The sequence below is a fragment of the Canis aureus genome, chromosome 7 (genome assembly GCF_053574225.1).
Source record: "Canis aureus isolate CA01 chromosome 7, VMU_Caureus_v.1.0, whole genome shotgun sequence".
NCBI classification, from domain to species: Eukaryota; Metazoa; Chordata; class Mammalia; order Carnivora; family Canidae; genus Canis; species Canis aureus.
Genome location: NC_135617.1, coordinates 52838986 through 52857366, shown reverse-complemented (window position 1 = coordinate 52857366; position 18381 = coordinate 52838986). Strand labels below are relative to the sequence as shown.

General features: G+C 41.4%; 1 protein-coding gene across 2 annotated transcripts in view; it reads right to left on the bottom strand.

Annotated features, from left to right (window-relative positions):
• The window catches only part of PKHD1 (PKHD1 ciliary IPT domain containing fibrocystin/polyductin), a 470542-nt gene that overhangs the window by 451486 nt on the left and 675 nt on the right, over positions 1-18381 (bottom strand). Inside the window, exons 2-7 of one of the 2 annotated variants that reach the window (XM_077903688.1) lie at positions 11014-11177; positions 8341-8593; positions 7861-7995; positions 6258-6335; positions 5513-5657; positions 2740-2848 (exon numbers count right to left, since the gene is read on the bottom strand). In XM_077903688.1, coding sequence (XP_077759814.1) covers positions 2740-2848; positions 5513-5657; positions 6258-6335; positions 7861-7912 — 384 coding nt within the window. In that variant the 5' untranslated portion in view covers positions 7913-7995; positions 8341-8593; positions 11014-11177. The remainder of the gene's footprint in view (positions 1-2739; positions 2849-5512; positions 5658-6257; positions 6336-7860; positions 7996-8340; positions 8594-11013; positions 11178-18381) is intronic. The other variant, XM_077903687.1, reaches the window with a different exon arrangement.

The following is an 18381-nucleotide window of genomic DNA, read 5'->3' as shown; positions in this document are numbered from 1 at the left end:
TCACAGAAATTATGTACAGTCAGGAGGTCAAAGTAAGAATGTTGTGACCTCACCGATTGGGAGCAGGCTCCGATCTCACCAAAAGATAAGGATTAATCCAATTCCACACACACCTGCCAAACATGAATTCCCTACCTCAGCGTCCTAACTTCCTACCCCCCCCCCACCTTTCTCTCTCACTGGGGCGCCCTTTGTGCCATTGTCATTCCCATTGGAAGTATATCCTAGGAGCTTCGTGAGGTAGAGCAGTGGTTACTGCTCCTTCTCACAGACGTTAGAAACTGAGGCAAAAGAACAATCAAGTCCAAACCAAATAAGGAAACGTGCCTCTGGACTTCCAGCTTGAAATGTAAGATCTACCACTCAGTGTGTGAGCCTTGCACCAGAAGTGTGGGGGCAATAGAGTGACTCCTTGATCACTCCCTCTCATTCCTCCACCTCATGGGGTGGCTCAGAGTTAAATCTCTGAAAGAGCTTTACTTGTGATTCCCTCTGAGCTGACACGACATAAAAATGGTACATTTCTGAGGAAAATGGGCCGTGTTCACCCACCAAGCTAGAGACACGACAAAGTGAAAAATTAATGAGCTTCCAAATCAAGCTTCCCGCATGCTGATCCCTGAGCCCCAGTGAGGTCAGAGGCAGCGAGATGGGGAAAAGGAAAAGCAGCAGATTAGGAGAGGGAAGCCACAGCCACCAGCTGCTTGATAAACCTTCTGCGAGTTGTTCAAACTTGTCAGCGCCTGCAGCTGGCTCTTTGAAGTGGACTGGCGAGATGGAATTAATTTTTAATACTCATGGTTCCCCCAGTCCCAGTCCCAAAACAAAGAGACACACCGTGTTTTATTTAGCTTGGAATGCCTCTCATTAACTGCGTCCCCTGGTGATTTTTCATCAGCTCTCCGAGCTAGGAGAAGCACTCGAGGACTTGTTTTCTTTAATGTGCAATTTTAGGAAGTGCTTCTCTTGTCTCCCCTTGGTCTCTTTTCCGATCTTTAATAAGTAGGAAAACTACTATCTGGGGTGAAAGGAACATCAAAACCAAAAACCACATGGTGATTAGGGAGGGGGCTTGGCCATCCATCTTCTGTTACATTCACAGAGACCGTGGAGAGGTGGTGGTGTGGGTCTTAATAAGAAAGAACGATTTTGTTTTTTCTTTCTGCCGCATATTCACAGAAGCAAAATTCCAGAAAACAAGAGTCTCTTGGAGTCAGAAACAAGTTGTTAAATGTGAACTGACAGCAAATTCTTAATCTGTAAGTGGATCGCCTATATAAAATGTGGATCATAACAGGAATGAATTTAGGAGGTGAAGGCTTGTTCTAAAGGAGCCTTCATTCATGAGTAATGCTTTTATGAATGGCTCTTTAACAGAGGCAACCTATGGAATGACAACCATGACAAAGGAGCAGTGTCAAACCTCAGCCTTTTATGAAAAGTCTAAGACCTACCCTTTCAGAGATTAGTGTAAGACTAACCTGAAATGGACAACAGGCCGAATCAAACATAAAATTAAGTATGTGTATTGCTTCTCCAAAACAAGTTAGGCACGAACTCAAAGTCTCCCTATCTCTGCTTCCTTTCAGCTCTGCACTTGAAGAAGAATGGCACCAGCAAATGTCCTTTCAATCTAGGATTGGTAAGAGTAGCAGAAATAACCACAAAGCAGAGAGGGAGGTAAATTTTACATCTCTGAGTCCTTCCTCCTACTGAGACTCAGGAGAATTGCAGCTATAGAATGAAACACTAACCCACAATGATAATCTTTGTGGCTCCTCTATGGGCTTCGATTTAGGTGAAGATTTACAGTCAGATGCAGGCTCAAATCCTAGTTCTTTTAGATTCCACATATAAGTGAGATCATATAGTATTTGTCTTTCTCTATCTGACTTATTTCAATACTCTAGTTCCATCCATGTTGTCACAAATGGCAAGATTTATTCTTTTTTATGGCTGAGTAACATTCCATTATGTATATATACCCCATCTTCTTTATCTATTCATCTATTGGTAGACACTTGGGCTGCTTCCATATCTTGACTACTATAAATAATAAATATAGGGGAGCATACATCTCTTCAGATTGGTGTTTTCATTTTTATCACATAAATATCCAGAAGTGAAATTGCTGGATCATATTTCAGTTTTTAATTTTTTGAGGAACCTTCTTACTGTTTTCCACCGTGGCTGCACCAATTTACATTCCCACCAACAGAGGGAATATAGTTAATAATATTGTAATAACTCCATACAATGACAGATGGTAACCTAGATTTATCATGGAGATCATTTTCCAATGTACAAAAATATCAAATCACTATCATATACATATGAAGCTAATAGGACATGATATTAAAAATTAAAAATTAAACTAATTTTTAAAAATCCTAGTTCTGCCATTTACTACCTGGATGACACAGGCAAACTAATGATGAGATAAGCACATTATTTCATCTCTCAGCCTTAAGTCACTCATCTGTAAAACCAAAATAAAAAATAGCTACCCCATAAAATTGTTGTGAGCATCAAATTAAATGTACATAAAGCACAGAGCCTGATGTACAAGTGCTCAATACTTAACTTTCTTTGGTATAGTCTCAGAAACCCCACAACTACCATCCCTCTTTCTTCTTACCCTTACAAAACAGATTCTGACTGATTTATAACTTGCTTGTCTAGACTACAGGCCTACCCTCAAACTAGGCAAACATGCATTTCTCCATCCTTAGAACCCACCTTGAAAGTACAACAGTCTTGCAGTCCTGGACTTGGGCTGCCTACCACCTGTCCCCCAGCGTGCGCTTCCAGGTAGTACAGACCCTCGTGTACTTCAGGCAGCAGCGATCTAAGGGCAGAAAGTGGAAATCCTTGTGAACCAAAAACTATGTACTACCAAAGCCAGCAGCCTCACTTCCCACTTCAAATTTCCTCCCACACCTTCAAAACAGAGCTAAACAAGGATTCCTATGTTTATTTTTCACCATCTAGATCCACTCACTTACTAGACTTTAAACATCGGATCCTTCAGCAAAATGTTATATTTTACTGAAAGTCTTTAAAATTAAAAAAAAAAAAGTCTGTCTTGTTCCTCAGAACCATAGAACTTTTAGGACTTTAAGAGTTGGAAGGGACATTGATAAAAAATCTAATCCTAGTTTCCTTAAAATTTTTTTTGACAGTTCCAAATAGGTGAAGGAACTTACGTATGCAAATACTATAGGTCAGGGGCAATGTGGGGCTTGAATCCTAGACTCTTTCTGATAAAAGGCATTGATTTTACATATTGCCAAAAAAATTCTTGACTTCATAATATTCAAGCAGTCCATTAATACTTCATATATATATATATATATATATATATATATATATATATATATATATATCAAGGGGGTCCAGGACCTCCTCTTCTCTTTTCACAGATATCAGAGTGATTTCTTTGCCTCTTTCATGTGACCATTCAAGTTGATTTTTCTAAGAGCGGGAATATGATGAATAAGGAACTACAGTTAAGAAGCGCCTCCCCGCCAAACCTTCTCACCAAAATCTTCAGTATAACTTTAAGTATTTCATTCTGCATCATCCAATGTGTTATCCATTAGTTATATGTGGTTATTGACCACTTGAAATATGGCTAGTACCAAATACAATATGCTGTAAGTGTAAAATACACTTTGGATTTCAAAGACTTGGTGTGCAAAAAAATATATAAAGTATATCATTAATAATCTATATATTGATTCCATATGCAATAATATTCTGAATGTGTTGAGTTAAATAAAATATATTATTAAAATTAATTTCACTTGTTTCTTTTGATTTTTTAATGTGGCTACTAGAAAATTTTAAATCACATTTGTGGCTCACATAATGTTTTGATTAGACAGTGCTGATTTAGATGCTATAATGCCTGTTTTGGTAAAAGCAGATATGTCTTCATGATAACGAATGGGACGGTATTTCATTGATGATGAAATGTGCATTTTTTCACATTTAAGTGTTAACTGAATTTGATATTCAGCTTGCAACCAATGAGTAAGTGTAAGAGCGTACTGTTTTCTTTCCTCTAAAAAGATTATATAAAATCAGTGGTGCACCTGAAAATCATTAGTGTGACACGATTGAGGAGATAGAGCATATAAAACTTCAGAGTTTTGATTTCTCTCATGCAAGTTCTTGCAGGAACTCTATGTCCCTATTGACCAAAAAATGTAAGTAAAACATACCACAAGGTTTTAAAACCAAGAGCTTTAAGGGCTGTAAAGAAGTTCAGTTCACAAAACACCTATGGAGCAGCTTCTACTCATAAGGTATTGTGCTAAGCACCATAAGGACTGCAAGAGTGGTAGCAATACATCCCCTGTCCCCAATGCGCTTAATTCTATGATGAAGCTAACAAGGGAACAACTGACATAAGTGTGATAAGAAACATAGGGCCGAGGAAACGGGACCACTGAGGCTAAATGTGCCATGCTTCTGTGTAAATTATAGAAGGTGCCTGGATTTCAGTCCCTATGTGTCCCCCTCTGAAGGAAGGGGAAGATCACACTCATCTGTATGCTCGGGGAAAAGGTGACATTTGCAGGTTAGGGTTTCAGTAGGCAGAGATGGAAGAAAGGGAGACTTCCTAAAGAAGAAAATAGAAGAAACTGACCATTTTTTTTTTCTCTTAAGCAGCGATCCACTTTCACGCAGCATCTCTAAGATATAAGTAGGGAAAGAATGAATTCGTGGAAACTTCATAAGTCAACAAAAACTTGAGTAAGACAGATTACCCGGAATCCTGTGCAATTCATACCCAAAACAAAATACACTGAGGACTAAAGCAAATTTCCTTTCTATCTAGTTTTGGGTTTATGCCCAATCATTACAATTATGCCTATTTCAAATGAGTTCTTTATTTTTTCTTTTTTTCAACTTATTTTATTTAAATTCAATTAGTTAACATACAGTGTATCATTAGATGAGTTCTTTGATGGCAAAATGGTAACATTTATTGAAATTTTTAAAATATATTTTATTTATTTATTCATCATGAGAGAATGAGAGACACAGAGAGAGAGAGAGAGAGAGGCAGAAACACAGGCAGAGGGAGAAGCAGGCTCCCCGCAGGGAGCCCGATGTGGGACTCTGTCCCAGGACTCCAGGATCACGCCCAGGGCCAAAGGCAGGCGCTAAACTGCTGAGCCACCCAGGGATCCCCCATTTATTGAAATTTTAATAGCGATAGAGCTCCTTGCAAACAACAAGAAGAAAACAGCTGGAAACACAATCCAAGCCCTCCTTATAAATATCTCAAGTTTCTCAAAATTCTTTCCTATAACCTTCATCCTCCCTTAAGCTGTAGAGGCCTGATAGGGGACTTTTAAGAAATATATTCACATGGAACATCTTTAAAGCAATAGCTGATAACTGTAGTCATAGCAGGAGTTGCTCTAATTTGCCCCCAAAAACTCTCAAGATAAGCAAAGCACTCGCCCTATCTGATCTTCTCATACCCAGACAGGTGTACCTGGTCCTGCACATCACCACTGGCAAATCCAAGAAGACAGGAGAGACATCACAAGGGATGCTCGGGAGGGCAGGCACAGCCACATTCACCAGGTGTATCTCCAACTGAGAGCCATTGGTAGGATAGAGCTGCTCCAACTCCAAACCTAAACTCAAGAAAAAGGGGAATCTCAGGCTGAGTAGAGTTGTAATCTATATAGGAGAATATAGAAACTTGGCCGCACAGGGGCAATGTGACATGCTGAGCTTGCCTAAGGATTAAATTACTACTCCTCATTTCCAAATGCATTTATGACTGCTGTATAAATAAATGTTCTCATTTATGAGTTTGTTAAAAGGATTTTCTCTCTTTAGATCCATCCACATAAACCCAGGAATTTCTCAGCCCTCAAAATGACACTTTACCCTGGTACAGATGGGTCAGCTAAGCTGCAGTTTTGAAATTCCCACATATAAAACCATCTGCAAGGAAGATAACTAAGATTCTGGGGAACAGTTGCCAAGGACTCTGCCACATGCTTCCCTATCGTGTCATTTAGGGCCCCTAAGGTCCCATCCCACAGTTTGAGAGAAGAAAGAGGACCTGTGACATCAGCAAGCAAGCATCTGGAAACACAGAAGTCACTCAGTGGGTCCAACACCCTTCAGGCCCTCTTTTACACCTGTCCTTAGCCAAAGACTCATCTTATTTAGGATTCTTAATATCAATACATAAGAAACTTGTGTTTGGTAAGACACAAACCTACCATCAAAAATGACTGTGATCCATGTTCCTCCTGCAAGACTACCTTCTTTGGGCTCAATGTGGAAACTCAGGGCAGGCCCTGTAGATAAGTAAGAAAAACACTGGTTTTGAAGCTCAGATTCAATACACTTGCTTCCCCAATGTTATAAAAAACAAAAGTTTGCATTCCTCAGAATCACCAGAAGGCCTTGATAAAGCACAGATTGCTGGGCCCCACCCCTGGAGTTTCTGAGTTAGCAGGTATAGGATAAGGCCCAAGAATTTACAGTTCTGAACAAGCACTGCTCTTGCTACTGGTCTGGGGATCACACCTTCAAAACTCTCATTTTAGAGAATTTCTGACTGATCCTCTTATTTTGGACATCCAAAAGCCCAATGTCCTGAACTAGGAAAGGTCCTTTGGAAAGGGCCTCAAGGACACATTTGGCTCCTAACTAAACCCATAATACCTCTTCTCTCTTTCTCACTCTTTAATTAGGTAGTCATACATTAGTTGTAAAATCACCTCCTATTTCTTGTAATTCTACTTCTCAGAGAAGAGGAGAAACTTCTAGAAGCTGTCCCTACTTCAATCTTCCTGCTCAGTATACCATCCTCTGATTTCCTCCTTTTGAATGTATGACCAGAATGACTCCCAGATAGATACAAAATTCTGTACAGAGGATACCAAATTTCTGCCTTGCTTTCTTAGAGAGAGGCTGAGGCATGGATTAGTGCTGGAATTTCCTTGGCGGGGGGCAGCACTATAGACTATACATGCTAGGCTAGATTGGTTCTCCCATAGAGATCATTGGCTGAGCATAATAATCAAATTCTTATCTTTGAAGATGCTCATGGATGTGGATTAGCCAAGGCAAAGACAATTCAAAGAGCCATCAAAAATCAGTCAGTATCTCAATGAGATCATATAGAAAAAATGTTATCTATAGAACAATTTTCATTTCCTATATCAAAAAAGATCAAGGATAATCCAGGCCATGCTAACTCCACTTAGCTCAGGGCTTCCATGTGCAGTTATGTAGGTGGCATAATGCATAACCAAGGCTGGTGGGGAATCATTCACATCAGCACAATTATTTATAGCAGCCCCTGCCAGATCAGCCCATGCTTATCCTTCAAAAGTGTATTAGATACTTCTAAAGAAGGCAAAAAACAAATGCCATAAAAAGACAGCGAGGATAACCAAATTCACAGAGAAAATTAGAGACATGATTTGAGAAAAGAAGAGTTTGATACCAACAGTCATTAACCGCTAAGACAAGATAAGCTATTCTCTTTGGGAAGATAAAGCTATAAGATCTAAAAAGAATTATATCACATGGCTTAAAAAGGAATTATAAAAAGAAGGTTATAAGTCATTATGAGAAGCTCTAGACTATAACAGCAACCTCCATTGGCCATTCAAAAATAAAATTATATATTAATAACTAATATATAGCCTCAATTACTAAACAGAAAAAATACTTTTTAAGCAGTGAAAATTTAAACCCAGAGCAGATACTTCAAGATTTTCCCCTGAATAATATTTTAAATACTGATAAACAGGTTCTCAATGTAACTTGTTGTGTTCTATCTATAATCCCTTCAGAATACAACCTACTCACCTGCCAGTAGTAGTATTTCAATACTCATCAGTGAGATCAGCCAGACAATCATCCTGTCCACTTAAATCAATTCTCTCAAAATGGCTCAGACATTAAAAGCCTTTTCAATTTTGCAGGAGCAGTGTAGCTTTTGCGCTTTATAAAAAAATAAAATAAAAATTACTATCATTTTTGTTCTCATACAATTACTTTACTATGCCAAAACTCAGGAAATTAAAGAAGTGAGACCAACATGGCCCTAGAGTCTTCATGGGGACCTACCATCCTCCCAAGCTCAGAAGAAAAGGATAATCTAAGAATCTTGTATAAAATCATCCCTATTCCACCCCATCCCCCCTCCCATCAACTAATTTTATGCATGTTTGAGATGGGTAAATAATAACAGCCTCTTCAATTAATTCATTATTGAACAAAAGTTTAATTTTAAAAATACCTAGAATTTATTATTTTGGATATTTTTTTAGATATCAAGATACTTACATAGTGATTGTGGAGGGGGGATGGGGAGGTTGTTTTGTTTTGTTTCTAGAAGAGTCTCCGTCCTCCAAGACACCAATCAATACAAAAAAGTTTAGGATGTCTGGGTGGCTCAGCGGTTAAGCATCTGCCTTTGGCTCAGGGCGTGAATCCGGGGTCCAGGGATCCAGTCTACATTGGGTTCTGGGGAGACTGTTTCTCCCTCTTCCTGTGTCTCTGCCTCTCTGTGTCTCTCATGAATGAATAAATTAAAAATCTTTGAAAAAAAAAAAGTAAAAAGTTTAACAAAGCAAATGTTAAGGACGGTACTGGGTTTAAAAAAAAAAATAGTACTAATGGGAATGATGGGGGAACACAGGGCCAGCTGAAGACAAAGCACGAGCCCGAGACAACACATTGACAAGTCCTTGAAATAGGCAAAGGGACATTCCTCTACAGACTCAATTGCCTTGATGTTAATACTTTGGTAGGGGCAAAAGGCAATCTTAACCCAACCCCCAGGATCCTATAAATCTACTTTAACATATAAAAATTCCTTTAGAAATTTCCTTTATCTCTAAATCCCCAAGGTACGTGTTGGCGATCATTTCCCAAGCACAGGGCCCAGCAATATATATCTGAAGAGTCTCATGACTAAGGTTTAATTAGACAGTAATAAGTGACATTTTCCCAACAATAGCTCTCCGCCTCTAGGTCCTGGAAACCTTTCTTCCAAAATTCCTTCGAGAGTACACTATCCTCAAACCCCTCCCAACTCCCAGGTATATAATCAGCTTCCCCTCACAGGCCCAGAGCAGCAGCTCTTCCTGCCCACGGCTCATGTCCCCATGGTTTAATAAAACCATCATTTTGCACCAAAGATGTCTCAAGAATTTCTTCTTGGTCACTGGCTCCTGAACTCACCCCATCAAACTTCACCTACATTCCAAAACTTCATCAGGAATTTGGGGATAAACTGTCTTGTCCTCGCAGCAGAGGAGAAAGGGAGGGAAAAAAACAGGAAGAAAAAGCTGGACCCTCCAAAATAGACCTCCCAAACTGCCCCCCCCAACATGATTCCAGGGTCTCTCTACCCCATTCCTGTGGAATCCTGGCCCAGTTCAGCAGGTTATCTTCCTTAAACACTGCCTTTATTTATTTATTTATTTATTTTTAGGATTTTATATTTTTATTCATTCATGAGAAACAGGGAGAAAGAGAGAGAGAGAGAGTCAGGCAGAGAGAGAAGCAGGCTCTATGCAGGGAGCCCGAAGTGGGACTGGATCCCGGGTCTCCAGGATCACGCCCTGGGCTGAAGGCTGCGCTAAACCGCTGCGCCACTGGGGCTGCTCAAACATTGCCTTTATCATGCAGTTGTTCTGCTTAATGTTTTGTCTTGTTTTGTTTTTTCAGTGCAAAACTTCCATCGTTCATAAAATGGTAAGAAAAGCCATCAATGGGGCACCCGGGTGGCTCTGCCTGTTAAGCAAGCCGATTGCTAATTTTGGCTCTGGTCAGGATCTCAAGGTCACTGGATGGAGCCCTGATCTGGCCTCTGCACTCAGCGTGGAGTCCACTTAAGATTCTCTCTCCCTCTGTCCCTTCCACCATTAGCACTTGCTTTCTCTTTCTCTCTCTCTAAAATAAATACATAAAATATTTTTTCTAAAAAAGAATACTCAGGATTTTTTAAAGACATTTATTTGACCTTAGAGATATATTTTTTAAAGAATTTATTTAAGAGAAGCAGGAAGAAGCAGGCTCCAAGCAGGGAGCCCAGAGCGAAACCCGATCCGGAGACTCCGAGATCACACCCTGAACCGAAGGCAAATGTTCAACCACTGAACCACCCAGGTGTGGCTTTATTAAGATTAATTCAGGGCAGCCCAGGTGGCTCAGCGGTTAGGTGCCACCTTTAGCCCAGGGCATGACCCTGGAGACCCGGGATCCAGTCCCACGTCGGGCTCCCTGCATGGAGCCTGCTTCTCCCTCTGCCTGTGTCTCTGCCTCTCTCTCTGCATCTCTCTGTGTCTGTCATGGATAAATAAATAAAATCTTAAAAAAAAAAAAAAAAGATTAGCTCAGGTAGGGCACCTGGGTGGCTCAGTGATTGAGCCTCTGCCTAAGGGCGTGATCCCAGGGAGCCTGCTTCTCTCTCTGCCTATGTCTCTGCCTCTCTCTCTGTTTCTCATAAATAAATAAAATATTTTTTAAAAATTAACTGAGGTGATATATACAAAGAAATTAACACAGGGCCTGGCACAAAGGAGACACCTCAGGGATGTTAGTTTTCCTTTTAGGAATTCTCTATTTCCAACCCAAAACCCTGTCTCTGACTTCTCCAGTCGGCCACCATCTGGTCCCTGCCTTTCCAACTTTCCCTGCCATGGCTCTCCAAAGTGAACCCTGCACTCCGCCAGATGATTCTCCCCATCACCTCTCAGACAAACCTTGGTCAGGTCAGCCCCTTCCTTGGCTCCTGCGGCCACCTTCTGCACTCCCCAAACTCTCTCATAGTGTAATTAAACCCCAGCCTTCCTTCACGACCTGCTCAGGAGCTACCTCCTCCATGGAATGTGTCCCCCTGGGTAGTTCGTTTGCTGCCCCCTTACCCGTAAGGCAAGGAGAGATGGAGGCAAAGACAGACACACCACTCCAGGCTGGAAAGCAGCAGGTTCAACAAGCAAAGAAACTTACAGACAGGCTTGTCTTGGGCATCCTCAGTGTGAGTAGATCTCCTCACTTGCCTGCCACAATCTTCAACATTTATATAGAGGCCTCAACTGGGTTCAAACTATACAGGCAGGTAGTCTCAGCCCCACATTCCTCTCTCAGGGCTGTGTCCTTGAAAATGGTTGTCACTGTGGGAAAGGTGGGCGGAGTGTACGTTTCAAGGACAGAGAAGGGGGTGAGGAAACTCTGATTGCCCGGGTCAGCTCTCTGGTCAACCGGAGGTCTCATCCCCTCCATGATTCCTCCTCCCAGCACTCCACCCCTCCTAACCATCTCACATGCCCCTTCTTCTGCAGTGTGCCCTGAATAGTCAGCAGGGGCTTCCACTAGCACCAGGGTGGCTCATTTGGCAGCTATCCAGCTGCACTTAGAGGCAGATACTGCAGCAACACTATGGGCACATGCAAAAGAAAACATAGATTAAGATAATGATTTCCAAAATAAGTAATTTTTTTCCGTCAAGAGCTCCATGATCTAAACCATTCATTTACTAAGTCCCCTAGACTAGGGGTCAATCACTCAGAGCACTCACTTGTGTCTTTGTGATTTAATTAGCAGACTCTAACAAGTATGAACATACAACATTCTATTTGGATAATGGCACAGGTGTCTCTTTTTGAGGCAATTATAATGTCCAAAGCCCTCCTATTGTGGGGGAGTTTTTCTCATTAGAGACATTTCTGTGTTCAGTAAGGACAGACTTTGCCAGTTATCATTTAAGGTTTGCTGGCTGAATGTAGGAAGGGCTTCTATGTGTGCTATGATGTCCTCCAGGCCAATGATGGGACAAAGGGTGGGCAAATGATTGTTCCAGTGGAAAAATAGAACATCCTCACCTGGCCTTGAGGAGAAGGAGGTTGGTAGCTTTAGAAACTTGATCTGGTGCATATCATCTACCTGCCTCTTTCAATGGTGCCTGTCCCATCCCAAGCACAGTGTGTTTCAACAGGTCCAGCTTGCCACAGGACAGTTGGATCCCAGGGGAGACTGAGTAGTTCTCATTTACCAGGAATGCGAAGTAATTCACCCATTCCAGTAACGCATCCCATTGTAAACTCTAGCAGGTAATGCCTTTCCCAGGCATGATGGGGTTTGGTGTTCTCAGCGGCATAGCACCTTGATCCACAGTGAGAGATAGGGCAATGGCTACTTCCCATGACTTCCATATCTTTGCCATTTTGGGTGTCTCAGTAAAGGTTCCCAGTCTGTTATATGGGGCAATGGGACCTACCAATTTATCATTCAAATGTATTAACGCCTGGGATAGTATTTTAGCCTACCCAGTCAAATAATTTTGCTTGTTAGTAATTTAATCTGTTGCTTTAATATTAAATTTTTCCTTTCTACCAGCCCTGACGCTTGTAGGTTACAGGGGTGATGGACCCTCCACTGAATGTCATGTTCTTTTGCTCAGGCTTGTACATCATGACCTTTGAAATGTGACCTCCTGTCATTGTCTGTTCAGTAAGGGTATCTGTACATGGTACTTAGCTTCTCTAATTCCCTAATAATAACAGCCTGGTTTGTGCTATAATAGGGGATAGTTAGAGTTAAGCCAGTTACAGTTTCCATATAAAACAAGGCATATTTAGAACCCTCACTCAAAGAGAGGGGACCATTATAATCAACTTGCCAATTCCTCGTTAGTTGGGAACTCCAGTGGATGGCCCCAGACTCCTCTAGTAGTTGTCTTGGGTGTTGTTTAGAACATACAGGAGGATATGGTGTTACTGCATTAACCATGTCACTGTATTTCAGAGGCAATAGGAATCCTTGGCAATATGCCATCTTATTCGGGTGCTAGGATGACTTCTCTTCATATGTACCCAATCTGCTTTATCTACTGATGGATCAGTTGCTACAATTTGTACCCGGGCTAGGGCATCAGCTTCCTGATTGCCACAGGATGTCAGTGCCTTATTATGTGGGATGTGGAAGACAGTGAGGACTATTTCAGCTCTTGCAGATGAACCTAAATGTCTTTCCGCATATCCTGACCCCTCAAGGGCTTATTCATGATCATCCATCCCATGGCTTCCCATTATTTAAGCCATAGGATTCATCTCTTTGTAAAGTCCAGTTGTCAGTGCAAAGAGTTAACAGGCAAGATGCATAAGTGATCACCAGCCAAACCACTGAGATCAGCCCGCTAGCTATTGAGGTTCCTTACGGTTTCCATCCAGATGGTGTCAGTGTTGGGTTGAATGGCAGCTGCAGTCTCTATAGAAAAGTTACCTTGACCAGACCCATCCCTATACAGGCATCAGCAGGAATTTCCCCCATGTCCTCTCTTATAGGCTGCCTGGGCCTCAGGGGCAGCCCTAGGAGGAATGTGGGGAGCTCTGGAGGCTCTACATACTCTACATGGCCTAGTAGCACCTACATTTTTGAGACGGTGGGCTGCTTCTCTGCTGCAAACAGGCACACCACTCAAAGTGGAGGTTTGAGCTATGGCAGAGGTGGGTCAGTGGAACATATTTTTAACACATCTCTTGATGGGAATGGAAATTTCTACCATGATATGCTATTCCTTCATGTGAGGCTCTACCTGGAAGAGCATGGGGTATACTGCTAGGAGCTATTGCTCTATGGAGGTAAATTGGGTTTCTACCCCCTTCTGGGGCTGAGACTAATATCCCAGAGGTACTCTGTCCTTCCACTGTCTTTGTTAATTGTGCCCAGTCCCTACCTTATGGAGCCACAGACATCTCTAATTCAAACAGGAGAGGCTCTGAGCTTTAACCTGCTTCACTAATATTTTCACTTTCTCAAAGGCAGCTTCTTGTTTCTATCCCCAGTTCTATATGTGTCCTTTCTTTACTAAGCAGTGCAAGGGATTGAGGTACTATGTCAGGTACAGAATAAACGTCCCCTCAAGCCCCCAAATCCATACAAAGGCTTGCATTTCTTTCATATTCTTAGGGGTTGGATAGGCTTGCATCTTATCAATCATAGCTTCCAGAATAATATACATTTTTCCCAACCAAACAACTCCCCAAAACTTTATGGCAGTGCCTTGGGCTTGAATTTTCTGTGGGTTCACTGCCCATCTTCTTCCACAAAGATGTTTCAGCATATCCTGCAAAATGTCCTGCAGTGGAGACTAGTCCTCACATTTTAAATAATAATATCTTCAATGTAAAAGGCCCATTTTTATTGATGTGGGGAAGGAGAACAGGAACAGGTCCGAGATTACCATTTGGTAACATACTGTGGAGCTATGCAAGTAGCCTTGGGGTAGTACCTGAATTATCCATTGTTGCCCCTCCCACATGAAGGTAAATTGATCTTGGGACTCTGGCCAGTGGTATACTGAAAAAGGCTTTTGCTAAGTCTGGAACAGCACGGTACATTCCTAGGACTGTGGCCAAAGTATCTAGGGTGGTGGCAGTGTTGGGTACAGCCACATGGATGGGGGGTATGACGTTAGTCAATTTTTGGTAATCTACTATCATCCTCCATGAACCATCTGGCTTTTTTTTTTAATTTATTTTTTATTGGTGTTCAATTTACTAACATACAGAATAAACCCCAGTGCCCGTCACCCATTCACTCCCACCCCCCGCCCTTCTCCCCTTCTACCACCCCTAGTTCGTTTCCCAGAGTTAGCAGTCTTTACGTTCTGTCTCCCTTTCTGATATTTCCCACACATTTCTTCTCCCTTCCCTTATATTCCCTTTCACTATTATTTATATTCCCCAAATGAATGAGAACATATAATGTTTGTCCTTGGCCATACAGGGCTATTGAAAGCATTACAAGCAGGGCATATAATATCCACTGAGTGCAGTTCTTGGAGAGGTTTTCTATTTCTTTGTGTCCCCCTCAATGTAAATTGTTTGACAATTAGCATTTTCAAGTGGGTGATAGATGTACCGATTTCCAGCTGGCATCTCCCCTCGGCATTAGTTTGATTCCTCTAACCTGGAGGCAGAATTCACCGATTATGGTTCGCAGAGTTTGACTTTGTGGGATACAGATGCCCAATGTTCCGTTATTGAAGAGATTAAAACTTTGTATCTTTGGGGCACCTGGGTGGTGCAGTCGGTTAAGCATCCAACACTTGATTTCAGCTCAGGTCGTGATCTTGGGGTCATGATCTTGGGGTCATGAGATCGAATTCCCATGTGAGACTCTGCCCTAAGCACAGAGTCTGCTTAAGATTTTCCCTCCCTCACCCTCTGTCTCTCCCCCTTGTGCCCGTGTACATGCATTCTCTCTGTCTCTGTCTCTCTCAAATAAATAAATCTTTCAAAAAACAAAAAACCTTGTATCCTTGGGGGAAGAACGCCCAATTTTTAGTGGCAAAGGGAACTTTCTAACCATAAATATTAGTCGTCTGTAACCCTCAGTGTCACTAAGGGGGCCAGAAAACTTCTGAGGGTTACCATGTATTAGAGTACATTCAGCTCCAGTATCCACCGGAGTCATCACCTTTTGATAATCTCTGAACAGTCAGCTAAACATGAGGACTCCAACATCCTTTACAGCCCCTCACCTGGAGGCAATCCTGGACTGCATCCTATACAGTAGGTGTGGAAGGCACCCACCCCAAATAGGACTATATCCCTGAGGCCTCTGCTGGCGGAGCCAGGGCACCAGGGATGGTAGGGGCCAATGGAACTGGGCTTAACTATTATTCAGGCTTTAAGGATTTCCCCCAGGCTGACCAACACAGCATTGGATTGCCAGTCAATTTTTTCAGGTGGAGTCCCATCAAACCACAGTTACATTCTCATTAATTTTATTAGACCCTTTATAGCCAGTTGGAACAGCTTTATAAATCCCCTTTCTGTCTCAAGCCTTTCCCACAGCCCATACCCATTCTCAGGATTTTTCAGTTTCTCCTAGATCATCAATGGCTTGCCCAACATCATAAATGTCTTGTCCCACCTTTGGACTCAGCATGGATCTCAGTGTCCCATACCAGGTGCTAAGGGCACACTGAAGTATGTTGGCTTTCATCCTTGCAGTGAATGTGGCCTGATTGGGGCCTTCAAAGACAGGGGGATAGATTCCCTGTCTTATTTTCAATCCCCTAAGAATTTGTGATACCCTGTCTATAGATTTCCATGACACCTTGTGCCCAGGGAAAGTCCCCTTGTTAGGCTAAGCCTCCCTACAGGCTAGAATAATCCAACCTATGAGAAACTGAGTCCCTTGAGCCCCTGAACATCATTCAGGCACTGCTAGAAGGCAAAGTATATGGCAACATTGCTCATCTTCTCTGTCTCCTGCCTGTTCAGAGAAATGACACGGCCTCCTGTATCTATCCCATTGCCACACTAACCATGCCTGAATACTTATCCTTTGCTGGAATTTGGCATCTGTATCAATAAATTCAGTAGTGGAGTATGTTCTCTCATCCTGAGTGTTTCCTGAACTGGTGGCTGCTCCAGCTGGCTGGGGTTGCTGTTGCTGTGCTTTTGCTTTCCTTTGTATCAGAGGTCGGATGTCATGGGTCACTTTGTTTCACAACATCCCCTTCAACATCCTCCCCCTTGCTCTCCTCACTTCCACAGGGATTCCACCTCTTAGGATCCCAATCAGGCTTTGTCATAAGTGCTGGCATCTTAATCCATGGCATTTTGTGCCCTCCTAGCTTTGCAAAAAAGCACACAAAGTTCTCCAACTTATTATCCTTATTATTCTTATTATTATCCTGCTCTTCCACCTTGTCTGTCAGCCACAGAGCCAGCAGAGTAGTGGACACCTGGACATCTTTCTCTAATGTGAGCTCTTCTTCCAATTTCTAACTTTTAGCTTCCACCTGTAATTGGACATCGGTAATCTGGCCAAACTGCCCACAGCAGACAGCCCACTGCAACAAATATTCATTTCTTCTCTCTGCCACAGGGTGGCACATACACTTCTTCTTTTAAATTATTCATTCTTCAAAGAGGTCTACAGCCCATTCTTCTATTTCCACAATCATCTCTATGCAAAGGTCCCACATAGTATTCAGTAAATTCTAATTGGTGAATATATATTTTAAAACTCTATGCCTGGTTTACCTAATCTGAAAGAAATGGCTTTCACACATGTAAGATGAGCAGAATCCATGGAAGTCCAGCTAAAAAGCCATATGCCTTAGATAACATCTTAATGACTGCTCTACAGAGGCTGCTGAGCTCCCCCACCCCCTCCTGGCATACCCAAGTCAGAGGACAGACAAAATCCTCTGAAATATATTGACACTGAAGTTTTCTAAAAGTTACAAAAATTCTACTGGATATTTATCCAAAGAATACAAAGACACTAATTTGGAAGGATATAAGCACCCCTATGTTTATTGCAGCATTATTCACCATAGCCAAATTGTGCAAGCAACCCAAGTGTCCACTGATAGATCAATATATAAAGAATATGTGGCATATATATAATGGAATATTACTCAGCCATAAGAAAGTATGAAATCTTGCCATCAGCAACATGGATAGACCTAGAGAATATAATGCTAAGCAAAATAAGCCAGTCAGAAAAAGATAAATACCATATGATTTCACTCATATGTGGAATTTAAGAAATAAAACTAAACAAAGGGAAAGAAATAGACAAACCAGAAAACAGACTCTTAACTACAGAGAACAAACAGATGGTTACCAGAGGGGAGTTGGGTGGGGGGATGGGTGAAGTAGGTGAAGGGGATTAAGAGTACACTCATCTTGATAAGCACTGAGTAATATGCAAAATTGTGAATCACTATATTGTACACCTGAAACTAATATAACACTGTATGTTAACTATACTGGAATTAAAATTTAAATTTAAAAATAATAACAAGTTTTAAAATTTTACAGAATTAAATGTGTATATTACTAAATATATGTCTAATTTACATTTTTAAGAAAACACTGAGACTAGCAAAAATAGTTATACCATTTCAGAAAATATAAAAGCCACAAAAAACTCCCAGATAAAAGAATATCTGCTTGGAACTTAGAATGAACTTAGAGGAATGTCCTGATTAAGATAACCCAATATATGAAATAATCTATATTTAATTAAGCTCCACAAACATTTATTATATTCCTAGTATATGCTAGGCACTGTGCTAGGAGTTAGTAAAACAGAAACAATCTGAGTATGTGCCTTCAAGTCCCCAGCAGGTGGGATAGGAATGGAGGCTACTTAACATTTATGAAGGGAGATTTATGATATCCAAGTGGATTCAACAAGTGTTCCTATAAGTTGCAAAATTCTCTACATTTTTACAACTATTTGGAATAGAATTCTATTTTAAAACATCCGATGTTCAGAAATACATCTACTGCATAGGGAAAGGTACCCAGGAGTATTTGCTACTCAGTCAAAAGAACAGGATCTGACTTG